This window comes from Acipenser ruthenus, chromosome 16, assembly GCF_902713425.1.
Source record: "Acipenser ruthenus chromosome 16, fAciRut3.2 maternal haplotype, whole genome shotgun sequence".
NCBI lineage: Eukaryota > Metazoa > Chordata > Actinopteri > Acipenseriformes > Acipenseridae > Acipenser > Acipenser ruthenus.
This window is the reverse complement of record NC_081204.1, coordinates 15,861,580-15,874,609: the sequence shown is the minus strand read 5'-3', so window position 1 is coordinate 15,874,609 and position 13,030 is coordinate 15,861,580. Positions and strand designations below refer to the sequence as shown.

Sequence of the window (13,030 nt, the reverse complement as noted above, 5' to 3'; positions counted from 1 at the left end):
ATTCTATCATTCTCTCAATAAAGTTCCACATTCTTTTAACCTCTGGACATACAGGTAGTGGACAAAAAATGGAAACACCAGTGTCAAGTCACTTAATAGGGCATTGGTCCCACTATGGTATCCCTCTCTATAGAGTTCTTGGTGGACCGTTTTTGATGAAACTGGCTGCTTGTGCCCCAGGCTGAAATTTGCAGTCAATTGATCTGCAGTTGCTCGCCTGTTTTGCCTTGCACTTCTAATTAATGCACGGATATCACACGCTTCCGCCCATTGTTGCCCTTTGCTGATGATGTCTTTCCCTCGGAGTTCCATGCTGACATCACCTTAGACACCGTTGCTCGTGAAACATCAGCAAGTTGAGCTGTCTTGGTCACTGAAGCTCCTGCCAAACGCGCCCCAACAATCACCCCTCTTTCAAAGTCACTGAGGTCTCCTCTTGCAGCCATGCTAGCCATAATTATAGGCAACCAGGCCTGTTTTTATACATGACCCTAAGCATGCTGGGATGTTATTTGCTTAACGCATGAGCCACACCTGTGTGGAAGCCCTTGCTTTCAATATACTTGGTGTCCCTCATTTACCCAGGTGTTTCCATTTTTTTGTCCACTACCTGTATCAATGACACAGATCTTTTGGTATGGGTATTACAGTGGGGTCCCAATGGAATGGCACAACAAGGTTTTGCATGTGTTACAAACAAAGCCTGGCATACTGTTAGTAGACAAAGAATAGAATATGTCATGAGAAATTGGATGCGGTCAAACCAGGACACCTCACTCATATCAGTGCATCCATTCACTGCTGTGCAGGCTCTGGTAGCCTTTCAACACGAGGGAAGGGAATCTTTCATCTACGCTTTGAACTGCATGAGCTCTTCAGTGGGCTCTGTTTGCTGGATCAAAGAGAAGAGGGATCGGTTTAGCTCAGCAGATTGCTTCATCTTTTACAGAAACATCATGCAGGTCGTCATCAGCAGCACCCCAGCCTTCAGGGCAAAAAACAGACGTTTCAGGAGAAGTCACTGCTTGTGTGGTTGTGGTGTGGAGTTTGATTTTCCCCCAGGCTGGAAGTAGGACTGTGATGATGCGGTCCAATCCCGACCTCATCACAGACATTAATATTCTTAAAGAGCATCATACTGTTTATATAATGACGACCTGTACTAAAAATGGAAAGGAATTGACTTTTAAACTTAAGAAAAGAAAAAAGAAAAGAAAAAAGCTATGTGTTAAAGTATTAATAGTAGGTGACGCTCTGCTTGCTTTGTTGAAAGGAGATGAGTGCACGCATCTGTTTTCATCAAGAGAGTTATATCTGCTGTTTATACAGAAATAGTGTTTTTTTTTTCTAGTTCTGTGTTTGTATTCACTATTCTAGTTCTGTGTTTGTATTCACTTTATATGCACTAATTACCTGTTACAAACCAAAGGTTTTCTCTGCCCCAAGGACTCCACCATAGTTGGTGTCGTGCTTGCGCCTCATGCATGCCGCTTTCTACCCGTGAGCGTGCCTAATGTTAGTCTATGGGGAAGTTTTTAAGATTAGAACTTTTTATACTAAAATCAATCAATATATATTTTATATAGTGCCTTTCATAGTGGACCACCATCACAAAGCGCTTTACAAGATGCAGGTCAATGAGAAGGCACTGTATTGATATGTAATGTAATATAATGTAAAGGGATGACAGTATGTAAGCACTGTGTGTCCATTAGGGAAAATAAATGTTGTTTTGACATGTATTGTATTTTTATAGATGTCATGGCTTGTACCTACCTGTTAATGTTAATGATGGGATCTCCTGAAAGGTGGAGTCCAGTGTGAGTAAGGCTTTAAAAGGCCATCCCAAGTTCAGTCGAGGGGAGTTTAAGCCTGAAGGTTGCATATTGCAGGTCTCCTTGCTAAAGTACTCTGGTATAGAGTGTTACTCAGAAGTGTGAGCAAATGAGTCTTTATTTTATACTTTGCTGTTTTAGCATTTATAAAGGTTCAGTTTAAGACTTTAAAGTATGCTGAACTTTCCACTGTTAAACAAGTGGTTTAATACTTTGTGTCAGCCTGCCTCTCTGTAAGCTACTTATTAGAGCCCCCCATTGCATTCCCTGCTGAACACAAAGACCCATTCCACTGTCACTGCATTGAATCTGCACTGAGGGGCAATGGCAGCTGCAGTACAGTGGGATGAATGTACTGGAATAACTCGCCATACTGAAGTCTAGCTCAACAGATGGTTAGACATTCAATTCAGATATGTTGTTGCGTGATATACCGGTAGCGATATACAATATTTGTTCATCCACAATATATTGTAATGCATTATATACCCACATGATTCTGCCATAGCTGGAGTGGTACCACAGTACACTACTCAGGTAGCCGGGCACAGTCTCTTTGGATACTGTGGCTTGGGTACAGCAGACTCAGGCTTGTTTGTCTGATGAAAGTCTGTGTACGTTTTACGGCAGTCCTCCCTCCGTGCCTCAGTCTCTTTGGTCATTTACTCGCATGCAGTTTGCCTCCTCTTGTTGGGTCCTCAGTCTCTTTGGTCGTTTACTCGCATGCAGTTTGCCTCCTCTTGTTGGGTCCTCAGTCTCTTTGGTCGTTTACTCGCATGCAGCTTGCCTCCTCTTGTTGGGTCCTCAGTCTCTTTGGTCGTTTACTCGCATGCAGCTTGCCTCCTCTTGTTGGGTCCTCAGTCTCTTTGGTCGTTTACTCGCATGCAGTTTGCCTCCTCTTGTTGGGTCCTCAGTCTCTTTGGTCGTTTACTCGCATGCAGCTTGCCTCCTCTTGTTGGGTCCTCAGTCTCTTTGGTCGTTTACTCGCATGCAGCTTGCCTCCTCTTGTTGGGTCCTCAGTCTCTTTGGTCGTTTACTCGCATGCAGTTTGCCTCCTCTTGTTGGGTCCTCAGTCTCTTTGGTCGTTTACTCGCATGCAGCTTGCCTCCTCTTGTTGGGTCCTCAGTCTCTTTGGTTGTTTACTCGCATGCAGCTTGCCTCCTGTTTTCAGTCCTGGAGTAACGACTTCACTTTTTAGCAATCTATGTGGAGCGCCAAATGTTTAGTTTTGCTTGAATATTTATAGTCTTTCTCTCTGCTAAGTAGCTATCCACATGAGGTTGTTGTGTATCTTGCCTCTTATTCTCACAGTGCTTTGATGTTTAATGTCCTTTTCCTCTCAGGATATGGATGCTTTATGTCATCCTTGCATCAAACCGTTTGTTGTTGCAGTTGTGAATTATCTAGGGCTGTGTTCGAAGGTTCGTTCACTAGACAGGAATTCGAAGGTAGTTTTAAACCTTCGAAGGTTCGTCAGGTTCATTCATACACTGTGTTTTGTTTTTGATTTTTTGTTTTTTTCTCGTTTGACTGTGTGAATACTATAAATCACACATTAAATGTCACTCAGATGCAAAAATTGGAACTTTTGATTTGTATAATGCATATTACATAAACAAAATCCACTACCAAATTGTTATACTGTACATAGCAACTCTATATGGCGCCGCTGCCGTGTACGCGTGTACGGAGCAGGGTATAGTAGCCAAAGCACTGGAGTTACCTATAGCGGTTGTAGTGCTTCAGTAAGAGAAGTGCTATGGTAGAATATGTTTGAAACATACAAAATATACACTAACACTAATCATTTTAATTTAAAAAACTGAGCACCCTCCCCCCTCCAGCTCGTGTTATCCAGAGGCAAACCTTTAATTTCTTCATTCACCTTCACGACAGCAAAGCGTTGTAGAGCGTAAGCTGTAATGAAAGAAATGTCTCGAAACCCCTCTGCTGTTTGGGATTTTTTTGTTAAATGCCCCCAAAAAAATTAAAATGCAAACTGTGCAAGCAACTGTTGATGTATCATGGAGGCACAACCAATCTCCGGGGTCACTTGACAAGCGTAAGTTCATATTATTATTATTAGTATTATTATTCATATTTTTAGTAGTAGTAAAATGTGACTGTGGCTGATAACCTGCTTGGAACAGTGACTCAGCAGGAAGTGCCTGGTTCTTCAGGTTCGAAGGTCAAAATGTACCCTTCGTTGCAGCCCTAGAATTATCTGCACACAAGTCAGCTATCCTTTTAGCCTGATCCAGTCCACATGCCACCTAGCCCTGGTCACCCAGTTCAGGGGTCACTCACCCAGTTCAGTATGTCTGCCAGGAAAGGAGCCCTTTTTCTTCAAGACACAGAGATTGAATTAATTAGTCCAGTTACATTTGTAATACACTTTCAGGTCTTAACATGAGCCAGGGAATATGCTCTACAATAGAATAGTGTCTTCACTACTGCAGATCTGAGCTGGGTTAGAAGCATTTCGTAATGGAACTGAGAGTGAATAACTCTGGGATATTGCGTTCTATTGAGAGAAGTCTGTGGTTTCAATGGATGACGTGATGTGACAGCAACCTAATTAAAGAACATTGTGTCATTCTGTTTCTGAAGTGCTTTCCTTTCCTTTGCAGGTTATAGAAGTAATGTTTATTAGTATCAAGCAGCAGAATGGACTACTCTTGACCTTACACAGAGTCATGGAAAGGGCTGACATGGTTCATGAAATGTATGACATGTGGTTTTGTGATGACTAAAGCATTACACAACTTGTAACCTACAGAATGCTTCTTGAATGAGTATTTATTTTGGATTGTGTGCAGGATATCTCAGTTTTACTCAGCATATCTTAGTGCCCTAGTTGGTCTCAGCTGAAATCGTATCAAAACAGTTTCTAAAATAATTTTTATACAACTATGTAAGTTAATATGTCCAGTTGACCCTGTCTTTAACACAAGTTAATATGTCCAGTTGACACTTTGAGTATCACAAAGTGAAGCTGAGAGGGTCTGTCACCCAAAGTGCAAAATGAGAAGACACTCGAGAGAGGGTCAGCTGGACATCTAAACTTTTTATAAATCATGTTGTAGTTACGCTTAGTTTATTCACTGTTACTTAGTTTAGTCACTTTGTGCCCACAGGGCCAGCACAGGTAATGTTTGAAATCTGGCGCTTTGATTGGCTGAGAGTGGCACCATGATCTATAATTAGGGCTTCTGATTTTCAGTTTTAACCAATAAAACCCGATAAAACACCCCCGATACAAAAAAAATTAAATCAGTGGATAGCCAATAAACACCGGAAAAACTGTGGAAATGGTTAATCTATTCACGTTGACTTTACCCTTTTACATTAAAAAAATAAAACCTACTACAAAAATAATAAATAAATTTCGCTGTGCTGCTGGGCAATTTACCGCCTTCCTGACTTGCATCTATCATTGATTCGTTCTGAATACTTTAATCCCGCACCAACTACTGAGTGACGAGATTACAATCAGGATGGAGGCTTGTTAGCGGGATTTAAAGCTGTATTAGAGTTAAGATACAGGTGATTTAAAACAAAATAGTGGTGAAATGTACAGAAATGCCTACACACAAAAACCCCAGAAGAATGTTCCCGTGACCATAGGGATTTCGTTGTGGAAGACAGCAAAGGAAAGAACTGTCGAGTTACTATACTTATCTTGACACACACACATACACAAAAATAAACGCTGAAGCATTTTGGAAAGTAACCGAAAACACTAATTTCATACAGTATATCTAAAACGAAAGCCCCGAAAAAAAAAATTACATAAAACTCGAAAATAGCTAAAAATAAGCACTGAAAAATACAATTAATAAAACCCGAAAAACTGAAGCCCTATCTATAATATATCAAATGATGGATATGAAGCCGGTGCCAGTGCTATTGCAGACTCAGCAGGAAGTGCCAGTGCTTCCGTGCTCACAGAGGAAGCTCAGTCTCTCCATGATCAGTAGGCTGGGGGAGGATAGCTGGTACTGGAGTCAGCAACAGCTCTCCCACACACTGAGCTCGTTGCAGTGGGGTGACAGTCTGACAGCAAAATGTACTGCCTCCTCCGGTCTTACTGTGTTATACTGTGTTATTTATACTGTGTTATTCCACAGCTGCGCTGCACAGGGAGCTGACGTAGTTAACCTTTACCAATAGGAAAGAGCTGATAAAGTTAACCCTTGCCAGTACTGCAGAGTGGGCATTGTTAACCCTCTAGTTAACCCTGTAGGAGATGCTTCTTTATACAGAGAGAGTGGTGAGGGGTGTGAGTAACTGGAGCGGGGTGTGAGTAACTGGAGCGGGGCGTGAGTAACTGGAGTGCGGCATGAGTAACTGGAGCAGGGCGTGAGTAACTGGAGTGCGGCGTGAGTAACTGGAGCAGGGCGTGAGTAACTGGAGTGCGGCGTGAGTAACTGGAGCAGGGCATGAGTAACTGGAGTGCGGTGTGAGTAACTGGAGTGTGGTGTGAGTAACTAGAGCGGGGCGTGAGTAACTGGAGTGCGGCGTGAGTAACTGGAGCAGGGCGTGAGTAACGAGTGGGGCGTGAGTAACTGGAGTGCGGCGTGAGTAACGAGTGGGGCGTGAGTAACTGGAGTGCGGCGTGAGTAACTGGAGTGCGGCGTGAGTAACGGGTGCAGGGCGTGAGTAACTGGAGTGTGGTGTGAGTAACTGGAGTGGGGCGTGAGTAACTGGAGCAGGGCGTGAGTAACCGGAGTGTGGCATGAGTAACCGGAGTGTGGCGTGACTAACTGGAGTGGGGCGTGAGTAACTGGAGCAGGGCGTGAGTAACCGGAGTGTGGCGTGACTAACTGGAGTGGGGCGTGACTAACTGGAGCGAGGCGTGAGTAACTGGAGTTTAGTTTACTGAAACGCAATAGCTGACTGAATAGTAGCAAATACATTTTAAACAAGAGGGATAAGGTTTAACCAGACTACAGGAGTCACAGCTTCAGTATGTTATTGCTCATTAAATATACAACATGAATTCATTTCCATTTTGACTGTACTTGCTTCTAGACTACAAGCCAATATTAGTCTTTTAAAACCCATTAGGAGCCTTGAATGGGAAACTCCAGTGCTGAATCAAAAGAGCCACACTGGGGAGCTCAGCGAGATGAATACTGCGCAAGAACCATCCATTGGACAGCCCTGGCCCTGACCCTGGCCCTGACCATGCTGCTGCCCTTACCACTGTATTAATCCTGCCAGGGGGAGGCATTGACCCTCTTACTAACATTCAACAATACAATGAGATACAGCGGAAAGCAGTCTGAGATGGAGGTTAAGATCGACTGTCTTAAAGGCACACTATTTTAGATCACCACAAGTTAAAAGAATAAAGGAAGGAAGGAAGGGAACAGAAGCTTGGTAATCTGCGGAGAAGCTGGTGGCAGGGAGGTGGGATTGGGTGCAGATCAGGGGGCCGGCTCACTGGGATAACTGCCTCTTGCTGTTCAAACACGCTCTTGCTTTGTAAATAAAGACCATCATCACTGGAGGGGATCACAAAGAATGGAGTCGTTTGATATTCGTAAAGTCCGTAGTGTATGGAACTCGTGTGATTTGCATAACGAAGTGCTGTTTCTGTGTGGAAAGGAAGGTTCATCCTAACCTCTGTGTGAGGTGGGGGTGAAACAGGGAGCTCTTGTGACGTGAGCTGGGCTGCCTGCCAGCTGCTTTGCTTTCCAGTTTGGAATTGGTATTCCTCATTGATAAATTCACCCATCTCTGTTATTCAGGGTAATGTGCAATGTCAATTGAAAGGGATAATGTGTGTCACTGGCAGCTGTACTCTGTTACTGCAGTAAACTAACCTGTACCATTTACTTTTTGATCAGTCTAAACTCCACCTAGATAAGACTGCTGGATTTTATTAGAGCATTTTCCATGGGGATTCTCCAGTGCTGTAAACTGCTCTAACAAAACCCAGCAGTCTTATCCAGTGAATGGCTAAACGTTTGTGGAAGTCAAATCAACTGTAACGCTTAGACATTTAAAGTGACAGCCGTACTGTATCAGTGCTGTGACTTCGTATTGAAGTGTGGAGCAGGGCTTGTCTTGTCACAGACTCAGGCATGGCTATATTTGGGTGCTTAAATGTATGTTACGGGAACAGGATGCAGAAGTTGCTACATTGGCATTCTCAGCGTATTTGATGGTATTAATAAAGAATTTCCTGTCACCACATGATTCAGGTAGAAACTGCAGTGTGACCGTGTGGTAATGTGTTCTAATAATCTGACGTGTTGCGGCTTTCCAAATTACAATACAAAAAAAAAAAACTTCCCTGTGGGTTTCCATGTTATTAAGAAAAAACTAACATATTGCAAATACAATGTTTTACTTTAAAATGCCAATATACTGGGACCTATTACGGTTCAATAATGAAAAACTATTAATGCAGATACAATGTGAAGAAGCTGCCATTGGTAGACTAGAACCACAGCATGCTTTAACTATACCATTACATAATGATCTTCACTGGCAAGGGAGACAGTGATACAGCAATCGCTCCTGTACTGAGAGGCAGTGGTAGCTGCTGTTGATACAGTGGTAGAACAGTAGGTTCACTTTTGTATGTGTCGTTGTCCATCAAATCAACAGTACAAAGGTCACTCTTGAAATCAGGACTTAAAGGATGTGATGCAGTAAGAATACCTCTCTTAGAAAGGGGAACAAGACTAAAAGGCTAAAATATGCACAAGAACACAGGAATTGGACTATGGAACAATGGTCAAAGGTGCTTTGGACTGTTGATGGATGGACAACGCCACCTGTGCCTTCTGCCAGTTCTGTTGCCAATTCAACACTCATCTTCTTTCTATTCCTTAAGGATATTATCTTCAATTATTGTTCATCCTTGTTAGACAGCTTTTTGGGTCTTCCAGTCCTGCGTTTGTCAATTACAGATGATGTTTCTCCATACTTGTTGATTATGCTTCAGATACCATACCTTGAAAATCGAGTGATGCAAGCTATTTCACTCAGTGTTTTCCCTTCTTTATGCAAGTCAAGGTTGTTATAATAGTAGAAAACACTAGTGGAGGCTTTGAGTAAATTGTTGATGCTCATAATGCATCAGAATAGAAAAATGCAACACAAGACTTTTGCACAGCAGTGTATATAATATATCAGTCTTTCTAACATTGGATTTGGATGAAAGAGAGATAGATTCCAAAACGAAATGATTCAGTGGTGTTCAATAGGAAAATGGATTCAGTACTAGAATCTCACAACTTATTGTGTGCATGTACTATACATACAAACACCTTCCAGGACTTCCCTAATAAAAGCCCTGAACCCTCAACACAAGCTGCACTCCGCAAGTGGCTCAATTGATAAAGCCTTTGCTTGTGGTTGCAGTCGGAGCTCATTTGTGCAGCAAGGCAAAGCAGTATGTTCTTTATTTCTAAGGGAATTGATCTCCTGTAATTCCCCCCCAGTTCCACGCTGGGTTCTATTCATGTTTCGAGTCCCCTGTTACCTGAATGCTCTGAAAACTGAGAGTCCAGCTCTGATTAGGACTCGGAGCAAACGTAACCAGGTGTGTGATTGTGTATAATTGGCCGAGTGCCGCCCGGGTGGGGGAGGGCTTAGGTCTGCCAGGGTGTCCTCGGCTCACCGCGCACCAGCGACCCGAGCGAGGTGGCTGCATGGCGAGCCTGCAGAGTGAAAGACTATCATTAGCATGGCAAGATGGTTAAAGTATTTGCATTGAATCGAGCACAAGTAAACAGAAGCTGAGAACACAGAGGAGAATTCCCTTATATTAATACATGTAATCAAATCAGTCATAAGCAGCGCTGTGTATCTAAACAGACTGTGCATCATGTAGCGACTAGCTGTTCTGTACCTCTCCCAGACACATCTGCAGATCTTTACAATCATTAATCTGACTGGACAGTTCTCCCACTCCTCTCTCTCTCTCTCTCTTTCTCTCTCCACTCCCTCTCTATCAATTCAATTAAAAAATGTTTCATTGGCATGACAAGTTTTACAGGTATTGCCAAAGCATTTATATTTAAAATAAAATACAAATATGGAATAAATAAACTGACATTTCCACCTCCAGACTGTGATCGCTGAGTCTGTACTTTGTCAATGTCTGCCTCAATCTCTCTCGGTCTGTCTCGCTCTCCCCCACTCCCTCTCTCTCTCTCCCCTACTCCTTCTCTTGCTCTCTCTCCCCCTCTCCCTCTTTCTCTCTCCCTCACTCTCTCTCTTACTCTCTCTCTCCCTCACTCCCTCTCTTGCTCTCTCTCCCCTTCTCCCTCTCTCTCTCTCCCCACTCCCTCTCTCTCTCCCTCCCCTACTCCCTCTCTCGCTCTCCCTCCCCCACTCTTTCTTCCTCCCCATTCCAACTCTCTCACCCCCAGTCCTTCTCTATCTCTCTTATTCTCTCTTGCTCTCCCCCACTCCCTCTCTCTCTCCCCCACTCCCTCTCTCCCCCTCTCTCCCCCCACTCCCTCTTTATCTCTCGCTCTCTCTTGCTCTCCCCCACTCCCTCTCTGTCTCCCCCCCCCTCTCTCTCTCTCTCTACACAGTACAGTAATTTGCTGCAGCTCTCTTCAGTTCTCTGCCCCCCCTCCCCCTCTTTCCAATCAGTGGGCGGTCTGAGCAGTACAGTGCAGAGCAGTGCTGGGTGTTGGGTTACACTCAGGCAGACACAGACTCACAGCAGCCTCATTCCTCCCCTGGTGTGTAAGTGTAAGAAGCAGCTCAATCCTAGACACGGTGGCTGGACCGCTCAGCTTTGCCTTCGACCACTGTGCTTCAACTGTGAGCTCCGAACCGCCCACTGCCACCATGGTGGCCAAGGATTACCCCTTCTACCTTGTAGCCAAGAGGGCTAGCTGTGCCCTGGAAGTGCAGTCTGTGAGGAGCGTGGCTCTCAGAGAGACAGAGGTATGGTACCCGGGCTGGCTGTGGATCGCTTTGTTCACTGTATGGGATGTGCCGCAGATATCTTTCCTTTTGAAATGAATACGGGTCTGTGCCGTTCACAAACAAACACTCTTGAGAAACCAAAGGGTTAATTTTTAGTTTGGGGATTTATTTTTTAAATTTTTTTAAGCAAATTGATATTTACTTTAGAGCACTTGCAGGCTGGTTGGACACAAAGAAGGTTTATTATTGACTTGTTCTGGGATTTCTTAAGCAAAGTATGTATTTAGGGTGACTGCTTTAGTTGCATCCTTTTTACCTGATTTGTACAGATTTCTAGGCATTTCCTGTGCTAATAATGTGAAATATTCACCATGCTTTACCATACCTTTCTGTGAATGACTTTGCTTATGTGCTTGCTTTACATTTGCTTTGCTAAGCTTTGGTAAACCACAGTAACCTTTCAGAAGTCTAAGGCACCTGCAACAGAATAGTCACACTAAAGGAGGCTAATTACTGTGGAACACAATAAAGTCGAGTTGCGTTTTTAGGGTATCTGTACATGATTTGGTTACAATAACAAAGTATTTATGCAATTTAGAAGATGTAGTCAGCAAGTGCAGGGCTACCTGTTTATTTATGCTGAGCAGAAAAATATTGAAAACAGTGAATTAGTAGAGGGAGCTTGATACAGGAACATATTTACAATTTAACAGTGAATTAGTGAAGGGAGCCTGATACAGGAACATATTTACAATTTAACGGTGCATTCTCACGTGGTACAATATCGAGGGAGCACTGGTACTCTGAGCTGGTTTTTTCTTGTTTCTTCTGTGTAACAAACCCGATGCTGTGCTGGCTGCCCTGCTGCTCAGGGTCTGTCCCGCGCTGCTCTGTAAACAGGGGTGCAGTGCTTCACTAGGCTCTTTCCTGTACAGTCAGTACAGTGCTTCACCAGGCTCTTGTCAGTACAGTGCTTCACCAGGCTCTTGTCAGTACAGTCAGTGCAGTGCTTCACCAGGCTCTTGCCTGTACAGTGCAGTGCTTCACCAGGCTCTTGTCTGTACAGTGCAGTGCTTCACCAGGCTCTTGTCAGTACAGTCAGTACAGTCAGGGCTGTGCTTCACCAGGCTCTTGCATGTACAGTGCAGTGCTTCACCAGGCTCTTGTCTGTACAGTGCAGTGCTTCACCAGGCTCTTGCCTGTACAGTCAGTGCAGTGCTTCACCAGGCTCTTGTCAGTACAGTCAGTGCAGTGCTTCACCAGGCTCTTGCCTGTACAGTGCAGTGCTTCATCAGGCTCTTGTCTGTACAGTGCAGTGCTTCACCAGGCTCTTGTCTGTACAGTGCAGTGCTTCACCAGGCTCTTGTCTGTATCGGGTGTTTTGTTGATAACTATCATCTGCTGTCTTGGGCTCACTGATGGTTGTTCTTATCTCACTAAATACTGTTTTTACTTTTATGAACCCATAAAAAGAGGGCTTTCCGAAGCCAGCTGCCCTTCAGTATGAGCAGTTCACATTCATGTCTGCTTAACGTTGCATTGTGAGCTCTGTTACGAAGCCGACGGGCTCATTGGAAAGTAATGACCCTTGCTAGTGAATGCAGGGTTAGTGAGGACTGTACAATAGGTTAGCAAAGCTCCTGAGATCCAAGTACCAGCAAATCACTGCAAGGAAAACACGTTTCAGACAAATCAAGCATGCAGAAATGTATTCTGGAGTATATCTAATAAATATATCTATTATATAAAATATAAAAGAAATATAATGGTCAGATTGAAGACGTTGAAAAAGACTTCTAGTCAAAATGTTTGACATTGAATTTCTTTAGTGTTTCCAAATGTAGCTCTAGTGAGTGTTTAGCAGTTCTGGATGATATTCTCATGTATAAATGACAGGATATGTGAAAATACATGCAGAATATATTACCTATGTGTTAAACCATGTGATTTAGCACCGTATTGGAAATGTAATCAGGGATGTCACAAACAGTGAAAGCTGGGTTAACCCCTTATAAAAGTTTCCCATTGTAAAAGCATAGAAAAGTGTAATGAAGCAGAGGCAAGCATTGTAAAGAATAGCAAGGTATGGTAAAGCATATTAATAAACATGGCAAACCAAGGTGAACTGTGATCAGTGCATAGTATAACTATGGTAAAAGCTTCAGCAAACTGCAAATAAACTGTGGGAAGCTTTTATAAGGGACAGACTGCCCCCTAAGGGTCTGGATAGGTGTGGCAGCTTCAGACAGGTGGCTACTTATCTGCCCTTCTCTTTGCATTGGACAAAAAAA

The 13,030-nt window shown here is 43.5% G+C and overlaps 1 protein-coding gene across 3 annotated transcripts in view; it reads left to right on the top strand.

The window, feature by feature from the left end:
* Window positions 1-13,030, top strand: part of LOC117412365 (rho guanine nucleotide exchange factor 3-like) — a 133,378-nt gene that overhangs the window by 91,185 nt on the left and 29,163 nt on the right. The window contains exon 1 of one of the 3 annotated variants that reach the window (XM_058988909.1): window positions 10,490-10,757. The exons of the other annotated variants lie outside the window; for them this stretch is intronic. Coding sequence (XP_058844892.1) covers window positions 10,659-10,757 — 99 coding nt within the window. The 5' untranslated portion in view covers window positions 10,490-10,658. Of the gene's footprint in view, window positions 1-10,489; window positions 10,758-13,030 lie in introns of those variants that run through there. 3 annotated transcript variants of the gene reach the window in all.